We start from the raw sequence: 24649 nt of genomic DNA on the forward strand, positions 1-24649 counted from the left end.
GGCCATACTCTTCTTGACCTGCTGCTTACAAACATGGAAGAATTGGTAGGAGAAGTAGAAGTGGGTGGCAACCTAGGCAGCAGTGACCATGAAGTGGTTGAGTTCAGGATCCTCACAAAAGAAAGAAAGGAGAGTAGCAAAATATGAACCCTGGACTTCAGAAAAGCAGACTTAGACTCCCTTAGGGAACTGATGGGCAGGATTCCCTGGGAGGCTAATATGAGCGGGCGAGGAGTCCAGGATTGTTGGCTGTATTTTAAGGAAGACTTATTGAGGTCACAGGAACAATCCATCCCGAAGTGCAGAAAGAATAGCAAATACAGCAGGCGACCAGCTTAGCTTAATAGTGAAATCTTTGGTGAGCTTAAAATCAAAAGGGAAGCTTACAAGAAGGAAATTTGAACTGATAACTAGGGAGGAGTATAAAAATATTGCTCAAGCATGCACGGGTGTAATCAGGAAGGCCAAGGCACAATTGGAGTTGCAGCTAGCTAGGGATGAGAAGGGCAACAAGAAGGTGGTCAGGGAAAGTGTGGGACCCTTACTGAATGGAGAAGGCAACATAGTGTCAGATGATGTGGAAAAAGCTGAAGTACTCAATGCTTTTTTTGCCTCGGTCGTCACACACAAGGGCAGCTCCCAGACTGCTGCTCTAGGCAACATAACATCGGGAGTAGGTGAGCAGCCCTGAGTGGTGGAAGAACAGGTTAAGGACTATTTAGAAAAGCTGGACATGCACAGTCCAAGGGTGCTGAGGGAGCTGGCTGATGTGATTGCAGAGCTATTGGCCATTATCTTGGAAAATTTGTGGCCATCGGGGGAGGTCCTGGACGATTGGAAAAAGGCAAATATAGAGCCCATATTTAAAAAAGGGAAAAAAGAGAACGCGGGGAACTACAGACCAGTCAGCCTCACTTCAGTCCCTGACAAAATCATGGAGCAGGTCCTCAAGAAATCCATTTTGAAGCACTTGGTGGAAGAGAAGGTGATCAGGAACACTCAACATGGATTTACCAAGGGAAAGTCATGCCTGACCAACCTGATTGCCTTCTCTGATGAGATAACTGGCTCTGTGGATATGGGGAAAGCAGGGGATGTGAAATATCTTGACTTTAGCAAAGCTTTTGATACTGTCTCCCACAATATTCTTGCCAGCAAGTTTTAGTAGTATGGATTGGATGAATGGACTATAAGGTGGACAGAAAGCTGGCTAGACTGTCCGGCTCAACGGGTAGTGATCAACAGCTCGATGTCTAGTTGGCAGCCGGTATCAAGCAGAGTGCCCCAGGGTCAGTCCTGGGGCCAGTTTTGTTCAACATCTTTATTAATGATCTGGATGATGGGATGAATTGCACCCTCAGCAAGTTCGCAGATGACACTAAGATGGGGGGAGGTAGATACGCTGGAGGGTAGGGATAGGGTCCAGAGTGAACTAGACAAATTGGAGGATTGGGTCAAAAGAAATCTGATGAGGTTCAACAAGGACAATGCAGAGTTCTACACTTAGGAAGAATCTCATGCTCCACTACAGGCTGCTAAACAGCAGTTCTGCAGAAAAGGACCTGGGGATTACAGTGGATGAGAAGCTGGATACAAGTCAGCAGTGTGCCCTTGTTGCCAAGAATGCCAACGGTATATTGGGCTGTATTAGTAGAAGCATTGCCAACAGATCAAGAAAAGTGATTATTCCCCTCTATTTGGCACTGTTGAGGCCACACCTGGAATATTGCATGCAGTTTTGGTCCCCCCGTTACAGAAGGGATGTTGAGAAATTGGAGAGAGTCCAGTGGAGAGCAACAAAAATGATTGGGGCTGGGGCACATGACTCACGAGGAGAGGCTGAAAGAATTGGGGTTATTTAGTCTGCAGAAGAGAAGAGTCGGGGGGATTTGATAGCAGCCTTCAATTACCTGAAGGGGGGGGTTCCAAAGAGGATGGAGATAGGCTGTTGTCAGTGGTGGTAGATGACAGAACAAGGAGCAATGGTTTCAATTTGCAGTGGGGAAGGTCTAGGTTGATATTAGGAAACGCTATTTCACTAGGAGGGTGGTAAAGCACTGGAATGGGTTACTTAGGGAGGTAGTGGAATCTCCATCCTTAAGAGGTTTTTAAGGCCCGGCTTGACAAAGCCTTGGCTGGGATGATTTAGCTGACGTTGGTCCTGCTTTAAGCAGGGAATTAGACTAGATGACCTCCTGAGGTCTGTTCCAACCCTAATATTCTTTGATTCTATAATTCATACTTCAACCACCATTCAAGAAGACATGCATCCATGCTGATGACAGGTTCTGCTCGATAACAATCGAAAGCAGAGTGGACTGCTTCATGTCCATTTTCATCATCTAAGTCAGATGCCATCAGCAGAAGTTTAATTTTCTTTTTTGGTGGTTCGAGTTCTGTAGTTTCCGCATCTGAGTGTTGCTCTTTTAAGACATCTGAAAGCATTCTTCACACCTTGTCCCTCTCAGATTTTGGAAGGCACTTCAGATTCTTAAACCTTGGTTCGAGTTCTGTATCTATCCTTAGAAATCTCACATTGGTACCTTCTTTGCGTTTTGTCGAATCTGCTGTGAAAGCGTTCTTAAAACAAACATGTGCTGGGTCATCATCCGAGACTGCTATAACATGAAATATATGGCAGAATGCAGGTAAAACAGAACAGGAGACATACACTTCTCCCCCAAGGAGTTCAATCACAAATTTAATTAATGCATTATTTTTTAATGAGCATCATTAGCATGTCCTCTGGAATGGTGGATGAAACATGAAGAGGCATATGAATGTTTAGCATATCTGACACATAAATACCTTGCAACGCTGGCTACAAAAGTACCACGCAAATGCCTGTTCCCACAGATAAGAAGAAAATAATAAGCAATCAGCAGTATCTCCTGTAAATGTAAACAAACTTGTTTGTCTTAGCAATTGGCTGAATAGGACTGAGTGGACTTGTAGGCTCTAAACTTTTACATTGTTTTGTTTTTGAGTTCTGTTATATAACAAAAAAAATCTACATTTGTAAGTTACACTTTCACGATAAAGAGATTGCACTACAGTACTTGTATGATATGAACTGAAAAATACTATTTCTTTTATCATTTTTACAGTGTAAATATTTGTAACCAAAAATAATATAGTGAGCACTGTACACTTCGTATTTTGTGTTGAAATAGAAATCAGTATATTTGAAAATGTAGAAATACATCCAAAATATTTAATAAATTTCAATAAGTTGAACAGTGAGATTAATTGCGATTAATTTTTTTAATCACAGTTAATTTTTTGGTGTTAATCACTTGAGTTAACTGCGATTAATCAATAGCCCTAGTTCTTCGTTGTACACCCAGATGGAGCCTGACTGGGAGATATATTTTCTGTTAAATCAAGAGGCCTCCTTTAAACCCATTCTCACAATACTCAAAAGTTAGGGCTCATCTTCACTACCGGGGTAAACTGAATAATGTATATATGCGAATAACGTAGCTAGAGTCAATGTATCTTAGGTTGACTTACCCTGGTGTCTTCACTGCGCTGTCTTCACTAGACCCGCTAAATCGACACCCACTGCATCATATGTAGCAGCGGCAATCTCCCCAGTCGTGAAGACAAGCCCTTACACTTTGCTTTTGAGGCGTTACGCTCCTAGAAACTTAACCGCAATTGCACGCATTTCCTCAATAGTGTAACACTGGGTGGTTTTTGCAGTATTCCACAAACAGTTTTGGAAATGAGGAAATGTGTTGATGTAAAATGGAATCAAAAACAATGTCTAGGATTTGCATTGCATTCAAAGCAGGAACACGTAAAGCCCATGTCATGCAAGTAAGGTCTGCAAGGCAGCCATCTAGGGTGCCATAAAATGGTAGGGGTAGCAAGGAGGTTTCCACTGCAGCAAAGAGTCACTTGACAACAAGACCCCTGAGTTTCGAGAGCACCTCTTTGAAGCATAGGAAATGGAAGGTGGTCTACTCAGGCATAGAATATCCCCACACTTCAGCTGCCTATTACTGGGCTTCAGAAAGAAGCTGACCAGAAGATACTGTGTTCCTGGATCCACCCTTAATGACTGAGGCAGTAGGAAAAGGCTGGCTGACCAGAAGACAAGTTCCCTGCCTTAGCAAGTGGGAGGAAAAAGCTAAGGTGAAGGAGAGAGAAAATCAGAGAAGATGGGGAGGGAAAGTTTGGGGTTACCTGCTTTGTTTACTTCGGATGAGCGGGAGGAAAGAACTTTTATCTCCATGCTAATATATTTAGTGCTGGCCTTTCAAGCAGTATAATAAAATGGTGAAAAGAGATTATGTTGTTTTTCTGTCTAAGAAACAAAATCTTACATTGCAAAATCTAAGTCAGAATCAAGTCAGAAGATGCTATCACAGGCAGGTTGGGAAGCTTGAGAGATTGCCTTATTTATGAAGAGAAAAGTCCCTTGTTCTGTGTTGCCAAATACTGGTTTTTATTTTCCACTTTTCTTACTGGAGGAGCCATGAATGAGAAGCAGGTATTCATGAAAACTAGTCATCACCTAAGGAGAGTGACTTTTGAGGGTTGCTGAAAGCCTGGAACTTCTAAAATTCTGTGGTAATGCTGGTACCCAATGTGCCATGCCACCAATACATCCTCTGCTTCTCCTCTAATATGTATGGTGCCAGAAATAAACAGAATATGGAAGCAAGATCCCTACATTGCTAGAGACTGTATAGTTATAACTGTTCAGTCTTAGGGGGAAAGAGTGAAATCAGTGCCAGTGCTGACTGGGTATACACTATGTCCTGGTGTTGATTAAAAGGTAATTTGGCAGCAGTGTGATATTTAGTACCGTTATTGCCTTCCCTAATTATAAACAAAGTCTTCTAGGAGAAGTTGAATAGTCCCTCATAGAGCAGAGACTTCTATTCGTACAATAAGGACACACGGTCAGTCCCATTCTAGTGGTCACTGTGCTGTTTATCTCAGTTCAGGTTTTTTGCTGGAGGAGTGGGAAGCTCTGCAGAGTCAGCACACTTGGGCCCTGGAATGAAATTGAGCCTTGGGTCACTTTCAACGGATACCATCTTTCTGGCACTTGGAGCATCATTGCTGAGATCTAAAGGGAGTCATATCCACTCCATCCTGGTCAGATAGAGTATCACTGAAACGTGTAGAGCATTAGAGAATCCTTCTCAAGAGATCCCCAGAAATCACTGGTAACAGAAATATTCTGCCTTTCTCTGTGAGGGAGTCTTGGTGGGCCATAACTGAGGCAGAATGCATACAGGTTAGAGGTGTTTGCTTTACCCGGACAGAGAAGAAAGGCAAATGACTAAATGGAATATCCTACAGTATTTCACTTAGGTTCATCCTCGGAGAGAAGAGCAATTGGCTATCGCTGAGCTTCTCTGAAGGAGAAACTTATGTAATTAGGGTAAGATGAATATCTGGTATAAGGATCAAAAGTATTATTTGGCATAAAGGTTCTATGTAAGTTTATTATTATTATGATTGTGATTTGTGATCTAAGGATAAAAGTGTATCAAAGGCATTAGGTTCATTCCCATCAAAATTAAACATCCTGAATTTAGAAAAGAAGAAGTGCTTAAAATCTACAGCTGCCATGTCCCAGCAATAAGGACAAAGAAATAGCCTGTTTTAGGATGAGAGACATTTTTACTAATGTTTTCTAATCTGATTCCACAAAAAGAGGCAGCGAACCTCTGTTGCACCTTGGGAATTGTGATCAAAGCCAAGGGGGTAGGACAGGTACAATTTCACTTGCACTCCAGAGCAGCACCTTCCTTCTTTGGAGAAGGACAGGAATACATTAATCTAATTAAATTAGCCAGGTGATAGCAGAGAAACTTTAGACTTGTGGAACCAGGGAAGACCAGCTCCCTCAATTCATAGCATAAACAGCCTATGAATGCTCTGATACAATGATGTAGCAACTATCTCAAAGCCAAATCCTACTATTAGCTCACTATTTCAAATGTCTCCAGAAGGAGGCAGGGGTCATCTTTGATTACGATTAGCTCATCTCATTTTGAAGCATGCTGGTTCCTAATGTTTTTATAAGACAAAAAAAATACCATATTAGGATTTTCTAATACATCCCGTTGCCTTAATCCATCTATGAGAAAACTGGATTAAAACATACAGGGATTGAGTCTCAGGTCACTTAGGTCAGTTTTGCACTGGTGTAACTCTACTGATTCCAGTAGAGTTTTTCCCTGTTTACATTGATGAAAGAGAGAGAAGCAAACCCACTTTTCTGCTTAATTCCTTGCTCCTAGGAGCTGGAGTTTTCTACATCTCAGTACCAATCCAACCGGTATCAGTACTTCATGCTAGAAAATCTCCACAATCCAAAGGATAAAGGCAAATTCAGAAAAGAAATTAAGTTCTGGGTGAGCAGGCTGGAAAGTTTGATGCACAACAGTCACTAAAACTCTTAGCAAACCTTACCTGTCATCAATAGAGTCCACTTTCTCTTGGATCTTGTCAGAGTTAATGTTCCCATCGCTAAAGAGCCTCCTGCCAGTTTCTACAACTGCATTGAGCTTTTCTTCATTGGCATCCATTGTGGTCATGAAATCCTCCTGTTTTCTAATAGCAGCTTCTGCTCCTTCCAAGGTAGTGGGCATTTCAGTATGGGCCAAAACATATTCCTTTTATTAAGAAAAATATATCAGACAAAAAAGCATAAGACGTGTTAATTGCTATCTGCTTGACAGAGAGAGCCTCTCCATACCGTGAACTAGAGTGTTTGCCAAGAACTGGTAGATATCAACTTGATGCAAAAGATCATTTTTGTGAGAAAAAAAAAAAAACTTGCTTTCTTCAGCTAGGTGACTGCAATAAGTGGTGTCAATTTGTCAGAGAATAATGTAAGGAACTAAATTACTGTCCACTTACCTGGTTATTAAGAAATGCTTCAGCTTGCTTAGTGTCTCTGAGAAACAGCTGGTAGGCGTGAGACTGTGAAAGGAGGTTTTGCCTATTCTCCCACATTTTGTGAAGCTCATTCCACCCAGTGTCCAAAGCCTGCAGGCGCTGGCGTAAGAACATATACTGTGCATCGGTTTGTCCTTGGGTTACCATCTCGCCCATGTCTCTCATTTTCTGGTAGTCTTCCTCATAATTGTTGATTTCATTCTTAATATTCTCATGCTGAGTGAGCAACTTCTCAGCCTCAGTCAGTGTGTTTGGCATGTCTTCTGAGGCAATCGCTGTCTGGGTTCTGGAGAGCCAGGACTGGAAGTCGTCCAGGTCACGCAAAAACTGCTGTAGTTTGCTTGCCTCTCCAAGGGACTCTTCCCGGTTCTTGAGGGTAGTTTTCATTTCTTCCCACACATTGCTGATTTCTGCAAGCCTCGACAGGATGGCCTGAGCCTGGTCAGGATGTTCAGATTCCAACTTTTCAGCCTCTTTTTGCAGGTCACTTAGCTTAGCCTCAATGGCTACCAAATCACGTTCCATACCCGTCAACTTTCTCTGAAGGGCCATTACACCAGTCAGATCATTGCCCAGATCTTGTGTGGATTCAATTACTTTGGTCTTTTCCCTGATCCAGGATTTGGTTTCATTACACTCAAGATGGTAATTCTGGATACTTAGAGCAGAGATAAGAGCATCTTTCTTTCTGTCTACCAGTTCCCTGAACTGGCTCCATCTAAAAATGGGGAGGAAAGAAAAACAGAGAGACTGAGGATAATATACAATAATGGTAAAGTGTAATTCAACATTTCTGAATGAGACAAATGGCTGAAGTAAGCCTGTTGAACTTTTAAATAACCTCTTTTTGTTTTTTTTGTTCTCCCTTCCACAGTGAGCTACAGTGTATACTAGAAAACACCAGATAGCAATGGACTGGATTTCAATATTTTCACTTTTTGCAGGGTCAAATATTTTCTGCAGGTTACACTCTAACTCTCTGGATTTTCTGCATAGCGTGAATGCACATGAAGACTAAAACTAAGAATCTAAGAGCAGGTTTGTAAAATATGCTGTACCAGTTGATTTTACAACAAAATATTTAGTACATTAAGTCTTCATGTTATCACAGATTTATAGCTACAGTACTAAGGGCCTAATTCAGAGCCCATTGATGTCAATAGAACAACTCTGACTTTGAATCAGGCCCTAAGAGAGAGGCACAATTTTTTTTAAAAACAGAACTACGTCAGTTTTCACTAGGTGAAAATCAGACCCTGCCAGTTTCAAAAACAAATATATATAAAATATACAGAAACACAAAAGAAACAACGCTAACCATCTCCTCTAATCTCAAGTTTCCACATGTCATCTGTCATTAACCTACCTTGTATTGAGTTTGTCTTGCTGAGCCTTGATCTCCTTTTCACTTGGATGACCACTGTGAATCAGCTGTCTAGCAATTTGATTTACCACTGCAACACGGGATGCCTGATTGTTCATTTCTGGTTCTAAGCTTTCAAATCTGAAAAAAAGATCATAAAGGCATTGGGGACCCTCAGTCACAAACAAGATAAGACTAGAGTGAGGCACACAGATAGCTGATATACAACAGGACCTCCTCACAATTCTATTCTCACCTGTGTTGGATCACTTCCAGGTCTTCAAGCTTCTCTGGAATCTCCATATTGTTAAGCCACTGCTCCTTTTCATCAATCCAAAGTTCACAAGCATCTGCTTCACTGAACATCTTGTATAGAGCAAGGGTATCTTGCAGAGCCTGTTTACGGAGCCGTGTCAGTTCAGCGACCTCTTTGTATCTTTCCTCTATTCCAGACAACCTGCCTTGAACATCTGGAGATTCGGCGTGTTCCGGAGGCAGAGCTTTTGCTTGCTCATGCAGTGAGTCAATGGTTGGCCTATAGTTTGCAATCTCTTCAGCAACATCTTTGTGTTTCTTGACCAAGGACTGAGTAGAATACTCATCGTGGCCAACATCATTGCTGGAGACAATTTTGAGGATGTCCAACATCCATGCATCAATATCATCAGCATCAGCTTGGAACTGATGAAGAAGAGAGGCTTCCTCCAGGCGTTTCTTCCTAATGGCAGACAGCTGCTCCAGGTTAGCCCATTGCTCTCGCATATCCTTAATTCTCTCTCTAATTTTTTCAGACCCAAAGTGCTCCTCAGCAATCATACCTTCACCTTCTTTTATTGCCTGCTGGAAGTTGCCACTACGGCCACTCATTTCATCTTCAAACGCCTTATGCTTGCTCAAGAGACGGACAATGCTAGTTAGGTCCTTCCCGTAGTCATCAGATGACAAGATCTGCTCCTTTTCTCTGATCCAGCCCTCTTCTTCTGCCATTTCCCAGAAGAATTTCCACAGACGCCTGGATTCTTCCAAGCGAGCTTGGCGTTCGGCTGCTAACTGGCATAGCTCTTGGTAACAAAACTCCATATGAGCTACACGATCTCTGATAACTTGTGGATCACATGGTTTGTAACCTGTTCAGACAGAAATGTATTAGAGTTCAATCTCGCTTATTTTTACCTGTAAAACTAGAGCACCTAGGACTCTTAATGCTTTTTTATTAGGTCTCCATCACAGAGTAGCCGAGTGCACTAAAAGACCAGTGTTTAAGGGAGTACCGGTCAAACCTCACTCTAAGTTATTTGTGTGTAAATCCCGAGTATTCTCAGAGAATTCAAATAAATTACTTTGGATTTATCCTACTGAACTCAAGACCAAAATTGCAGTACAAAAACGGGCACGTTTTACTCTAGTGTAACTTAGTGAAATTCCTCTTGATTTACATTACTGTGTACGAGATCAGAGTCAGATCCAATAACTTGAATTATAACCATTAGAAAGAGGTGAAATGGGAAATTGTAAGGCAAAAGGAATTACTGGTAAAAAGTTACAAAAGCTGCTAGCTACTAGTGTGAAATGCCATGCAAAATACAGTACCATGATGAATTCAGAGAAGGTAACTGGCCAAATTCACCTCTGGCATAAGTAAATCCAACTTGAATCAATGGAGATGGGCCCACTTATGCTGGTGAATTTAGCCCAATGTGTATTATATGGCTAATGAAGCTCAATAAATATGTAACCAAAATTATTGTCTCTTCAAACCTAACACATAAGTAAAACTATAACTTACCTTCTCCATCTGTGGCAAATTTCTGAGCAGATGCATTGACTCCCCGCACTCTTTCAGCCTGAACGGCAATGTCTGCCTCCACTAGCGCATGCTTCTGTAACAGGTCCTCTACCCCTAACAAATGCTTGCCATAGTCTTGAGATAGCAGAAGCACCTGCTCAAAGAAAGCAAGTTAAAAGTGCTGAGTTAGTCACTATTAAAACAATCTACTTCCTGCACCTCCCAAAGCACAGAACTAGAGATTCTCACGGCAGTGCAACTGGCTACATGGCAAAGGTCTCCTTTACAGATACAACACCCCAGGCATCAAGTAGCATTTTCATGACTGTGTTTTTATTTTTTTTAAATTCTTTTTTTAACCAGTAGAGCACTTTTATGCCACTTATAAGAATAGAGTGAGCAATATTTACATATGATGGGCCAAGTTTTGCTCTCAGTACACTGGTTTAAATCTGGAGTGATACCAGTAATTTACATAGAGCCATTACAGATTTACACTGGTGACAATATATTTCGGCCAGTATTTTCTCTATATTTTCAAAACTCTATTACGCAAAAAGGGCTTCGTTGTGCCACTGAAACAGTCTTGTGTTGGGGAGGGTGCAGAGCTGTATTGCCTAGGGGAGCACTGGGAGACGTTCTGCCTCCCTTAGCTCCTGGGCACTGCATACAGCTACTGCAGCCCTTAGGGAGGTGCAGTATCATTCCTCTGCACAGCCAGTCAGCTCTGCTGGCTGACAGGTAAGGAAGAATGTATGGAGCCATGGCCCTGCCCTTCTCCCCAACCCAAAGACAGCAGCTGCAAGTCTTCTTGGCCCTCATGAGAGCTGCACAGCTGAGGAAGAGAGGTCCTTATCTCCTTCCACCCACAGATGTATTGCATAAAGGGTCTGGCCTAGAATGAGTACTGTATTGAATGTAAATCTGCCTTCCCCGAACAGAGACAAGCAAAAATAAAATATTACTTTGTTTAGAAGGTGAGAGAAGGACTTGGGGTTTTTTTGTAGCTGTTTTCATTTTATATTTTAAAAAGAGTCCAGCATTGTGTATCAAGAAGTGAACTGATGAACGTGAATGGGGAGCTCCGGCTTTTGAACATTTGGTTCTTGACATTAAGTTTAAAACAAATGTAATTAAAACAGATAAAGGACATGCACAATCTGTAACAGCAGCAGTTTCCTGCCATCATCTGATCTTGGTGACATTTACCTTCATTTCATCCATCCAGTCCATAATGTAAAGCATTTCCTGGAATATCTTTTGCAGACCAAGGTTCATCTCCAGTCTTTGTCTACGTGCCCTGAGTAGCTCCAACAGGTACTCCCACAGGCGTATAACATTGTCCTTTCTTGCGGTGATGCGTTTGATATCATGGTAATTCTCAGTCTCAAGTTCCTTTGCAACAGCAACCACCGCCTGGACTCGTTCTTCATATGCAGCAATGTCTGTTTCAATGGCCTCATGTTTTTTAGTGGCAGCCTCCACGGCTGGAAGGTCAAAACCAAAGTTATCCTGTAAATGCACAGAATTCATTTTAGTAATGCCTGTGCGTCAAAAATGATATTGCTCAAACAAAGCTGTGTAATATTACTTTTGATTATTCAAAACAAATTTGCTAACAACGGTGGCTTCAAAATACTCTGAAAATACATCCATTGATAAAAACAGCAGATATACTATTGGGAAAATCATGAATTGGCCTTGTAGCAAGGGAACCTCACAGGCATTTTCTGTCTCTAATGTCAATGAATCAAGTTAATCCCTGGTGTAATTCCACTGAATTCACTAGCCATTTACTTGGTCCTTCCATTTCATGGAAATAGTGAATATTGGGGAGACATTCCTGCATGGTTTTCTACTGAGTCTGGACTTGCCAAATTAGTTCAGAGGGAGTCTAACACACACAGCACAAGCTGTAGGGCACCTAGCATGAAGTAGGGAACACTCATTGCGCGCAGAAACTATATCTCATAATTACTCACGGTGATAAGTTTAGTCATACAAATAGTTCTGAAAGCACCACCTGAGAAACCAGACGTTGATTTTCACTCAGCCAAGTTTCTCTCATAGCTGCCTTGCGATCAAATCTGCGTGCAAGTTGTTCCAGTTTCTCTTGTCTTATGAGCTCATTTCGCAGTGCCAGTTCTCTTTCATGTTCAGCTTTTTCCAGTCTTTCCCAGGCCTGAAGAGATGAAAAAAATGAATCATCATATTCTTTAGATTCATATTTTTAAAGAAACTGGAGAAATCACATCAACTTTGCATGAAATCAATACTGTGGACTAAAATTAATTCCTGATGTAAATTCACTGTGGCCAAAGCAGTTACATAAGGGACGAATTTGGCCCATATTGTTTAGTGAAAGAGCACAGGACTGTCAGGCTTTATACCCACCTCTGCCAATGCGTGGCCAAGGCAGAACTACTTATAGTTTCAGTTCCTCAATTTACCTGCCTATGAACTGGGTATAAAATATGCCTACCTCACAGGAGTGCTGTGAGGATCTTTATTTATTTGTTTTAAATCTGTTTTCTTTAAACAAAACAATTGGTTTGAATTTGTATGTGCAAGTGTCTTTAATCTTTCCTCAAAAGAACTAAAATCTTTCCCTTTTAGGGAGAGAAAATATGATTCACCTGTTCTCTCTCCTAAATCATTCTGCACATAGATCTTAAAGGTCTGACTTTAGAAAAAGAGCAGAACACTGGGTTCTATTTCTTTTGTTGCATGAGACATTTTTTAAAAAGTGAAAAGCTGTTCATGTACATTAAGCTATTGCCATAAAAATTACATATTAAAATCAAGCTAATCAGCATTACAGATCCATCTCATCAAAAACAAAAATACCCCCAGTTAATCAGACACTATCCTAGATTCCTCTAAATCTTAACAGATGTGACTTTGCCTGAAACCAAAGTATTTTAGGCATTCACAGGCACAGGAGCATAACAAACAGGGGAGTTGTGCAGTTTATTGCTCTCCCGGATGCAGAGTGAAGCACAGACACCAGTAACAGCTGCTCTGGGAATTCCAAGCATGATAAAAAGCAAATTAGGAAGGCTCACAGTCTGAAGTCATTTGTTATCCCCAAGAGATCTGGTCAGACCTGTTGCTGTTCAGTCAGCTGTAGCTGAGTAACAGCTAGTTGTATAAACTCTGACTGGGAACCAACAAGATTGTTCCCAGTGGCTTCACACAAACCTTCTCCTTCCCTAACTCTCTCGCATAGTGGAAATTAGGACAGAGAAGCTTATGGGGCAAATCCTGTCCCCTGTTCTGTGGCCAAGGAAGACCCCTGATTCACTGTGGAACTCTGTTCTGCTTTAGCAGTCAGGGGGCTTTGATGGCTGGTAAAGCACACTGGAAAATGGGGCGTGGGGGGGAAGGGGAGATCACTAAAAGTTGTTTCTCTTTTCTGTCAGAGGGCCTGCTTACACACCCACTGGAGGGTGCTAGCCACCCAAGTACAATCTCACCCAACGCCCAGTACGCAGGTGGCTAGCCCCAACTGCCAGGGCCATACTACTATTTTTAGCATGCTAGCTTGAGCCAAACTACTGTGTGTCTGTCTACCCACACTGGGAAGCACAATCACAGCTGCTCCGTAGATATACCCAGTGAGTTCTAGGGGGCAGGACTAATGAGAAGCAGGACAAGGTCAGTGGATCCACAGCTACAAAACACCAGTCACCATTTCCCCCAGCAGAGGGAGCATATGCAAGTGTTGCAGATGCTGCTGCAGCCTTGAGGCTACATTAGTGGTTATCCAATGTGGCCTGCAGGAAAAGTCATTCTACCCCCTCAATCCTTTAGGATCCCCTGAGTCAAGCCAGGGGTCATGGGGTTGGTGCAGGGGACAGTTTTCTCCCTAGCAAGCTGGAAGTGAGATTAAAAGAAAAGAAACATTTGACATGCACAGAAGGAGCTGAAAAAACAGAGTTTATGCTTTCACCTTGTTAATGTCCGAGATGAGTTTGCCCTCCCGTGGCATGTACACTTTCTGATTGTTAGCCCTCATTTTGCTTTGGATGGTGAAAAGCAGTACTTCTAAGTTTCCTTTTTCTGTAAATCTAGACACAAATTCCCAAAAGAAAACAGGGTTAAAATGAATATTTCATCACTTCTAATGAACTAAAGTGGGCTTTCTTGAAGGACTGACGTTGTCCATAGCTCAGTAATACAATTATTATTAGTCTTTTTTTTCTGTTTCATTCCATCTGAAAGCAGGAAGGACAGGAGTAGTGCCCACCAGAACCATCTGGTTCAAATGTCACAATGATTGCACAAAGTCAGCCGATTTGTTTTCACATATTGAAATCCCTCAGGGAAGGGGGAGGCAGATTTTTCATTTCATGAACTGACCTAGTTAATCTACTGACACAGGAATTTAAGGCTAGATCCAAAGTTCATTGAAGTCAATGAGACTCTTTCTTTTAAATCAGGCCTTTAGAGCACTTCCTAGAAAATACACTAATTTTATAGGCACTATGAAACCAACTGCAATTGTAATGCATCTGGACGGTGATTATTATTAATGAAAACTGCATTAACTGATTATACATATTTACAGGGTCATAACATTACATGGAAGCTTACAGAACTAAAGAGACTTAGTTTCTTGTTACATCAGTTTTTAGCATTCAAAGTTATGTTTTGTAAAACCAGAGACACTTGCTCTTGATCTGGGATAAACAATGAAATCCTATTATTAGCTGTGTACATGTATTATACAGTGCTGACATGCATAAATGGTGGCATTATTGTCTGATAATGATACTCTATTGCTCCTTGCAGTACATTACTATGAGTAGTTGTTGTGAGGCAGTATCTGCTGGTATCTGAGATCTTGCAAATGGCACAGTGTTTTCTTGTTCTACTGTGTGTGTGGGTGAGTGAAAGAGTGATAGATCAGGACTAATTAGAAATAAGATACCAGAGGTTTTTAAGGTATTATCTTAAGATGAGATTAATAAAAAAACAAAAGCAGAGTGATTGAGTTTACTTGGGTGGTTTCTCCACTGTGCGGTAAGTGTTGAATGCCTGTAGCTGCTGTTGCACACCAACCAGTGAGTTGGCAAATTTGCGATTGTTCAGGATGATAATCGTTTGTTCAATCCACTCAAGAAGGTCAGAAGCCAGCGATTCATATTTTTCAATCATTTTCTCTGTTTCAATAGCATTGTCAAGCACCTGTAACAAGCAGCACAAAACAACTGAGGAACAAGGCCAGACCAGTTCAAACGCATTTCAATCCAACATCTACGTAAAAGAGACTGTGCAGGGGGATTTAGCTTACAAATCAATGGCTAATTCCTGAGTTCAACAGGGGATAGGATAACTGAGGAGTGGGGACCCTGCACTGCTCTGCAGTGAATTCCCATGATCCCAGGCAAACTGAAGGGCAGGATGTGGTGATTGATCGACTGAGAAAGGATTCCAGTTCAGTCTGTCTCAAGTGCAAGGATGGTGGCTGCTGTGCAAAGTGGGAGAGAAAGCATGTGTGCTTTTTTAAACAAGGGACTCCTCAAGGCAGCAAAGAGGGGGAGAGAGAAACTCTTGGAGGTGGGAAGCAGTTAATGGGCAGGAGAAAGCCGCATCTATGTAAAGTTAACAAGCAAAATAAAATATCAGCTAAATGGTTTTTGTTAAGATATGGATGGAAATATCAAGAAAGATTAAGCACTTCCTGTATTTTATAGGATTATATAGTGTTCACATCCATGATTAAAAGCTAACATATACAATGGGCTGAAGCGCTCACTAGAAACGAATATTTAGTTTGCTGCATCACATATAAAATTCTTAGCTTGCAAACCTTTCCAATACGTTTTCCTTCAACAGCTAAAGCTTTCATCTTAGAAAAGTAGTGGTAATATGTCACCACATAGGTGATAATTGACTTTTCATCAGGATGGTCAACACTGATATCTGAAAACCAAATAAGAGTTACTTTAGTATACTGTGGGATATGTGGTTTGAAACAATGCGTACAATGCTGACAATCCACTATGTAAGACTCAGAGATGTGGGTTCAGTGGCCTTTCAGCTTCTCAGATTTTATCTGAAGTCTAGCCTTACGTGCCTAAACTAAAATACATTCAGTGGTTCCGAGTAAGTGTCAAATTCTTTGGTAGTGGCAGGTACAGAACTCCATGACTACTAAGTGCTATATTTTGTGTTAGACTTAGAGAATGCAAACTGTCATTGAAGTAAAGGACGGGGAGTCATGACCTTTTGGTTCTCTTCCAATTTCTGCTATGTGAGGCTGATATTTACCTATCTTCACAGGGATATTGTGAGGCACAGTTTTTATCAAACACTCAGAAGAATGATGTTATGATAGTATTAAGAGTATTACAGAGAGGAAATTCCAACCTCCAGCACCAAGGTGTTATAAACTATCACCCACAGTCATATTTAGAATTCACAAAGGCAAGCAAACCCAGCTGGATGTTTGTTCAGGAGAATCCTTTAATGAGTGCAGATGAAAAGTAAATTATTTCCTATCCTTGCAGAAATGTTGATGTATTGGAAAGTCAGTAAGAAGAAACTTTCCCTGTGATGACATGACCTTTACCTGTCCTGGGACAATAAAGCTCCCTATTCTAATGTTACTTTGACTTGAAACTACATGCCTCACATGAACACTAATATTCATTTGTTGGCTAAAAAAATGCTGCTGACAATTCTATGAAGAATGTATCATCTATATTTTAGCTTAAAGAAAAAGTTTTACTGTACAGATGATAGAGATGCCTCTTCACTGGGATGTTCTTATGTTTTATATACAAGGCCAGTATGGTGGTCTAGTTACAGCAAAACACTGCCACATGAGAGAATGAGAGTTCTGGGATCCTTGACTGGGACTGAAGGGAACTGGGATTGAAGGACAGAAGGGAACATCTCGAGCATCTCTCTGATGTCCTACCTACTCCTCCTCAGGAAAATGCAGGGAGTGGTACTGATAGGAAAGAGAGCTGCATCCAGTTGCCCTTCCACATAAAAGTCGGCCACAAATCACCACCTTGGGGCATGGAGGGTTGTAAAAAAGGAAAGACATTTCTCCACATACAGCCAGTCAATGCTGTAAGGGTAGGAATTCTTACCTTCTGGGTCCAGAAGCTTAGTGAGACCAAGGTGTTGCTCTGCCAGGTTAAAAGCATTCTGCAGATTGTAGTGTGCATTTGATTTCTTCAGCTTGTCAAAATCAATCAAATCAGGCCTAAAAAATAAGAAAAATCCTTGATTTCCCCAACACACAAGCATATTGCTTTAAAATGAATGAATAAAAATAAATCCGAGACACCCAAAATAGCAGTGGTGACCTATGGAGCCAAATTCACCAGGGATGAATTTGGACCAGATTCTGACAACTTTACTTGTATTGTCCAGTACTTTACCTCTCAAGTAGTCATACCCCTTTCAGTGGGACACTGAAGGAGTAAGGTATTGCACAGCATATGCCAGGGTGGCACAATGTGGCCCATGACAAAAATGGGGATAATTTACCAGGAATGAATGTGATCTAAGTGAATAAGAAAAAACAAATAATCTACTGCCAGGGTTGTGCAGCCTTTACTCACATTTGTGAGCACTTACTTGTGCAAGTAGTCACCAATGTGAGTACAAGTGGCATAGTTTAGCTCCTAATGAATATTTAACCTAGGGCCAAATTCTGCCACCTTATTATATGGAGTATCACCATACTTCACAAGTAGTCCCATTGAATTCAATGGTGCTAGTCAGAGTAAGTAAGGGTAGCACATGTGGAAAAGAGTAGCTGTCTATTTAGGTACCGCATTGACATTGCAAGGAAAGCAGTCAATCACAAAGTGATACAATCACATATGTATGATTTATTCTCCTGAATACAAATGTAGCCATTTTGATGTGCAATGCCAGACACTACCACTTGGAACCAGCAGTGATATGAAGAGCTACAATAGTCTGATTATTTTGCTGCATCTTTTGCCCATGGGACTTTGCAATGTTCTTGCAACCTATCTTCAACTCTCACAGATTTAAAAATCAAACAGCAAACTACTATACTACAAAATTGTGAGTACACAGCAACACTTTCATCTAAATCTATAACGAATATCCCAAGGACATACCTGTGTTTATGGATTAGTGCGTTGAAAGCCATCCCATCCCTCCAGCTAGTGGTAAAGTTGTGAATGTTGACATTGGGATAACTGACACAACAAAAACCAGAAAGAGCATAATCAATATAGCACTCCTGCTCTGGCTTTGCATATTACATTAGTGGAAGCTGGTGGTAAGAGTGACAATTATAACATAAGGGAGGGATGTTATCAACCAGCTACTAAAGTTTCACAATCATAATGACTGTTTTCTATTCATGTCAACAGCAAGAGGCAAGAACATCTCAGTTTTCCTTGTGACACTTAACGAAAGGATATACATTCTATGCGTGTGATAATCAACTTTTTTTAAAAAGCTAGAAAAGTAATTTTAATCTTTGGTGCCCAGTCTGCAGTCCATATTGTTCCGATCTCTTCAAATCTGAAGTCACTTCTTGACTCAACAGCTGAAAAAATTATTATTTTCAGGTACTTGAAATATTAAATATTGGAGAGGGATAGGAGAAGCAGAACGGAAAGTTTCAGAGGAATGACCTTTCCCCACAAATGCTTTTAACCAAGAGTTCAAGATTATGAGTGTGATGGTCAAATTTGTGCCTAATGGATTGAGCAGATTCAAGATTAATTTGATCAGTGAGTTCAGGGTCTTTCAAAGTCTCTGAAAAATATTCAGGTTGTCTGCAAACCCCAGTTCAGATGAACTCTCTGAAAGAGAAGCCTAAGTTTCACTAGAATTACTTAACTGCGCTCAATTTGCTATATGTCCATTCAAGTTTCATGAAGGAAAGAAACAGTGGATTTCTAGAAATAATGGATAGCCAGTTAATAGCAAGAAGGATACTATTTGTGAAAGGCATTTTGGAAGCACTTTTGTTTATGTAAGCCCTCTTTCTGAATGTGAAAGAAATCAAAACTTTAATTGCCTAACAAATTCAAACCTGCACTAAATAATGTGTGTGGCTACTTCAAAGGCAGCAGGACACCAAGGAGTCTGTTTCAGAGAAGTAGCAGCAGTCTTCCCACTGATATTCTTTTTCCTTGCAGCCCTCAAAAGATATGCTGTGGGCCAAATCCACCGAAATCAAGTGTACAGAACAAGATTTAACCAAGACAAGCTACAGTCCTTTGACCTTTAAAACTCTTTTCATTATCTAGGGTGAATTCCATTGCATTATACTGAATTCCTATAAAAAGTAACACACTATTTCTGCAGGTTAGGACTTTCAGAAGACTAGAATTGTAGTCCTCAGAATTATACCACTCTTGAGACTATAATGAACATCTTTGTTTCATTAAGTCCTTTTGCCCAGCCTACGCCATCCACAAAAAACAACCCCCAACTTCTCCGCCCCAAAATGCAACCGCACAACAACCACCCCACAACCAGAAAGAGAGAAAAATATATTATTTAGATGTTAGAGTCTTCTGAGATTCTGCCTTGAAAGGAGAGCAGGATTCAGATAAATACTTTGAGTTCCGAAGGTATTCTAGGAAAAGATATGGAACATCTTAGTCAACAAACACGCAAACTCAAAAGGACTGCATCAATTTTCAACTATCTACGTTTTGGCCTGCTCCCACTGAAGTCAAAGGGAAATTGACACTGACTTTCATGGAAACAGCTCTCTGTTCCTAGTATATTTTCTAAAACAAAACGTGAAGGACCTGCAGCCCAGGATTAAATACCACAGTCTTGTCAATCTCAGAATAATAATCTAATGATCCACAAGCAGAACACCATTGTTTAGAATGACCCAAAATTCCACTGAAAACACAGAGAAGACTTGGGGCAAAGCTTCTGAAACATTTAAAATGCTAGTTATTGTATGTATCTATGACCTCACAAAAAATTTAAGGGAAAAATCTGGTAGCAAACATGCCTCAGTGTCATCACAATCTCACAATATGAATGGAAAGGGGGTGTAGAGCTAGTAGCTTTTCCTGAATTCTCAGATTCTGATATTTAGCACGTAGAACACATGAAAAAAACATGAATAAGCCAGATTTCACTGACTCGTAAATATCAGCTTTTAATATTAATTTTAACATTTCTGTTGATTGCCTTATCTTAGTTCAATCCACTTAAGGGAAGATATATGTTTATACATTTATAACAATTTCAGTGAAAACTCAGAATGCTGTAAGAAGAGTATTTCAGATAACCTTTTAATCCACACTCACCCAGCTGTCTTCATCTGGCACCACAGGAGCAAAGCATCCTTAGCAGATTTCTTCTCTTTGTTGTCTTCAGTTTCGACACTGATATCTTGGATCTAAGATTCACAAATCAGTTTTAATGAAATCAATTTACCATTTCTGAGCTAATTCTGCACATTTCCAAAGAAATAATATAAATTAATACCAGAGCAAAAGCAACACAGAAAACCAAGGAACAGCAAAGCAGAAGAGCAGCAATGCAAAGTCATTTATGTTCACTCACTTAGAAGAAAAATAAGATGAACAGCTTCTTTTGCCTTTAACTTGCCAGAAGATATTTTTAAAAGTCCACGGACAAAATTTAAAATTCACCAGAAACATCCAATTCAAATTGTCAAAACAAAACCTGTTTTACACAAAGCTATAGCCTAATCTTTCCAGGTTTTCTGTGCTTCCTGCAATGTTCTGAGTACTCTCAACTCATTTCAGTGGAAGTTGAGGATGCTCAGTGCCTACAGGCAGTGCTCAACATCTTGTGAGACGGAAACCTGAGGGACAGATCCTGGTTCCTTCGAAGGCAATGTGGTTTTTGTCACTGAGTTCAGTGGAACCAGTGGCTTTAGAAGCAACACAGCCGAGTATGTTGAAGTGTACAATTTTATTCACTTTAAAATAAAGATGGTAACCTATGGGCAAGCTGACCATTTTATCCTCAAAGACAAAGTAAACCGAAAAGATTTTACTTCAAAAATGTCAGACTTTCTGGATATATTGCACTGCTATATTTTACACTGACTTTGCATCAGGATAGCTGTAAAACACACAGAAATTTTACAATAAATCTTTTCCTTACATATAAGAAATGAAAGGGAATAGCACTGTGACTGCCATAAAAGTTAACTGAGTTAGCTGTTAGTTCAGACCAGTTTAAAAGTTAAAGAGACATTTACTTTTCAAAATTACTTTCTACTCCACTGAGATAGGAACTTTTCTCCTGTATTTCATACATATTCAAAGAACCAAAAATACTCCCACTCATTGTTTGCATGGTTTTAAATAAAGCCATAAAAGGCAAAAATATTAAGATATTAAACAACTTTGTGGCTGTCAAGAGTAGAAAGATAAGAGAAATAAGGTTTATACATTTACACTATTGGTTATGACTAAACTGTGAAACCTCTACAAATCACTTTCAGTAATTTTAAGTGTTTATATGTCATATATTTAAACAGCCTGATAATGAAAATAAGATAGTTTATTTTGTTCTCTGCGCCTTGCATTTACCTATGTTTTAAAAAATAGTATTTGAATTATAGACAGAAAACCTAGGCTGACAGTTCTCGTTCGCTTCCTGCTATGGATCAGTAGCGCAACTTAGGCATCCATCATGCAAGCTGCTGTCCATTTCTGTAAGCTCCTGAGAAGTTCTGCCGAGTACTAAGTACCCTCAGTTCCCCTTGAAGTCAGTGTGACTCAGGGGCACTTAGCACTTCTCAGAAGGTCCCCAGTAACTTGGAGGATCAGGTCCACTGAGAACAAACATGTAGAACTCAAAAGTAATTTGTTTACCTGGAATCTCAGAATAATGGTCCAAATGAGACCAAGAGTCAGCCTGTGATTCCCATCCACAATATCATGGGATCCCATGTTTTCTAGATGTACTCTTTGTTCTTTCAGAAACTGGAGGGCTTTATCAACATTCTCCAAACAATGGATGCGCATCCTTCCCTTGGTTGGTTTGGGCTACAAGGCAAAACACAGACAGGGAAAAAAGATATTACTGAAACTGCAAAAAATGTTTCTTAACCACTCAATCTAAATAGGTGCAGTCATCTACAATTTCCATTCTCAGTATGGCAATATTATGTATTTGCCCTCCAGACGGGATTTAACACTGATGACAAAATTAAAAACACAATTCATGATCTGTGGTCACACATCATTTTAGGGACACAGTCTCATCTCAGGCTTTGACCCAGATTAATCCCTTTCAATATGAGGTAAGCATTTCTTCTTTGAGAGAATAGCTTTATTTATTTATTTATTTACTTACATTGTTTTCCTTGTAAAACTCATTTTTAAAAGGATAATGTTGCTGTATGGTCATCTCTGGCTGAAACATGTGTCCAAACCAGTCAGAGGACCAGTGCATCCCCAACCAAACGATAATGTCCGCTTATGGAACCAGATAAAGTGCCAGTGATTACCACACCCAGATGTGATTGAGGATAATTTGGCCGACTTAAGGAGTGAAAGTGAACACCTTCACTGAGAACGTGATCAAGCCTCTGAAGCAGAAGTGAAGGCAATTTAATTCCACCTCCCAGTCAAAATATGCTGCCATCATCTTCCTTTTCAATTCACTACCTTCATTTGCTATCTGAAAGACGAGTGATTTTGCTGGGTGATAATGGTATGTTTTACTGACACACCCCTTTCTCTGCCAGACACCCAAGATTTGTTTTTAAAGTAATATTTGCTGCATTGGGAAATATATTAAATAAGCAAGCTCACCAATGCATGAACACAATAAAGATAAACAATTAACTCCAGAGGACATCTCCTGCCAACATTTAACTCTTTTAAAGGCAGCTCAGATTTGGTCCTTAAACAAACTGATGAGGCACCATGAAAAGGAAATTTCAAAACTTCTTTGACTCTTAAAGACAGGCAGATTTTATCAAAATAGCAGAATATATTTATTCCAACTGATTTCCTTAAAAGAAAAAAAAGGAAGCCAGCACCGTGAAAGTAACATTTTTGATCAAGACCCAGTATAACCGGGCAAAACCATGAACACAATAACATCACTTGAAAGTCAGGTATAAAACAGAAACAGTCAGGTATAAAATAAAAGAAATTTTGTTCTGTAGACAAACATTACAGCTGAATATGCTGTTCAGTGCTCACTGACATATCTTTGAGGGTATTCAGCCAAAACACTAATCCACACTGTTTTCTTTGTTTTATTCAGTGAATGTTATTAACTGGCCACTGAAATAACTCAGGCAAAATTCTTTCTTCAAACTGTACTCAAGAGACAGAAGGTCTCAGCCAGAGCTCTGTTATGTATCCTAGGAACAGTGGCTTGAACAACATCAGTAATAAACATGAAACGCTTTGCTAAAAGGATATTCTTAAGGACACCGAAGTGTCAGTAGTCACTGGTTTCACTTCAAATTTCTGTGACCACAAGTTCTCTTTTGGGGGCAATGTGGCCTAGGTCAGCATTAATTCTGATCCAGGGCGTAAATTTCCAGGGACCTGATTCTCACATGACGGCTACTTTACACCACCCTGGCTATGTAACAGGCCCTCAAAATGAACATAAATTACATTTCCACTCTGAGGTTTCCACACACTGTCAGAGCAGGGCAAACAGGCTTTAGTGTACACAAGACCTCACATTTACAGTTTACACAAGGTGCATGCAGACCTTATTGTGAAGCTTTTACACCTGACTGTTTCGTGAAGATTCCACAAAAAGTATACTGGTGCTATCTTGAAGATTTCTAATAAGTAATTAAGGACTATTAATTAATTAAGGAGATGCTATTCTCATTCAACTCAGTAGGAGTCATATCATTTACTTAAAGGGGAACAGGACTGGACTCTAATGTCTCAAGACAATTAGAGGGACAATATCCCATTTGGCTAATAGTGACAGAAATTCCTAAATCAAAACAACATACTCACTGAGGTGTTTTATAGAACAAATTAATTAGTTTCTGAGACTTTCTTCCCAAACTACAGTTGAGCACATATTCCAAAAATAAGAATACAGGAAATATAACCTTCAAAGAAGGCAAATTATAGGCAAGACTTTCTGACTCCTAAACACAAAGATTTCATGTGAAATACAAGACGTAATAAATCTGAGTGAATCAGACCCAGAGGACCACTCAGATTAATAAAATGGACAAATTCCACAGTGTCTAACTGACCCCAACTGCACTTTTTGACTGGCAGGCAGCCCAGGGTTTCACTGATGTCTGCCAGTTTAATCTCAGGCACAGAAAATCCACCAGGAGGCAGGCTGCAGAAGAAGAAACTGTCCACTATCACTCACTCATCAGAGGATATTTAGCTCATTCAAACCATTCCTTATCTTAGTTCTTGATAAAATGAAACATGTACTGATCATGAACAAAAATTTAATTTAAAAAAATAGCACCATTCCCCATGTGAGGGGGGCTAGGTGGGGGTGTCATCTCTTTCGAAGACAAACAGAGAGCCTAATGGATTGGTCATTCCAAGGTTTCCCAAAGCTTTGGGCCAGATTCACATAGGGTAGCTCATTGTGGTGTAAAA

At 40.3% G+C, this 24649-nt stretch overlaps 1 protein-coding gene across 3 annotated transcripts in view; it reads right to left on the reverse strand.

The window, feature by feature from the left end:
• The window catches only part of SPTBN1 (spectrin beta, non-erythrocytic 1), a 222708-nt gene that overhangs the window by 55191 nt on the left and 142868 nt on the right, over window positions 1-24649 (reverse strand). For all 3 annotated transcript variants that reach the window (XM_038394320.2, XM_038394321.2, XM_038394322.2), the window contains 14 exons: window positions 21908-22081; window positions 20363-20454; window positions 18191-18271; window positions 17183-17298; window positions 15892-16004; window positions 15079-15266; window positions 14029-14146; window positions 12100-12258; window positions 11286-11588; window positions 10077-10230; window positions 8547-9417; window positions 8294-8431; window positions 6889-7645; window positions 6439-6641 (listed from right to left, as the gene is read on the reverse strand). In XM_038394320.2, coding sequence (XP_038250248.1) covers window positions 6439-6641; window positions 6889-7645; window positions 8294-8431; window positions 8547-9417; window positions 10077-10230; window positions 11286-11588; window positions 12100-12258; window positions 14029-14146; window positions 15079-15266; window positions 15892-16004; window positions 17183-17298; window positions 18191-18271; window positions 20363-20454; window positions 21908-22081 — 3467 coding nt within the window. The remainder of the gene's footprint in view (window positions 1-6438; window positions 6642-6888; window positions 7646-8293; window positions 8432-8546; window positions 9418-10076; window positions 10231-11285; window positions 11589-12099; window positions 12259-14028; window positions 14147-15078; window positions 15267-15891; window positions 16005-17182; window positions 17299-18190; window positions 18272-20362; window positions 20455-21907; window positions 22082-24649) is intronic.

This window comes from Dermochelys coriacea, chromosome 3, assembly GCF_009764565.3.
Source record: "Dermochelys coriacea isolate rDerCor1 chromosome 3, rDerCor1.pri.v4, whole genome shotgun sequence".
Lineage (NCBI taxonomy): Eukaryota > Metazoa > Chordata > Testudines > Dermochelyidae > Dermochelys > Dermochelys coriacea.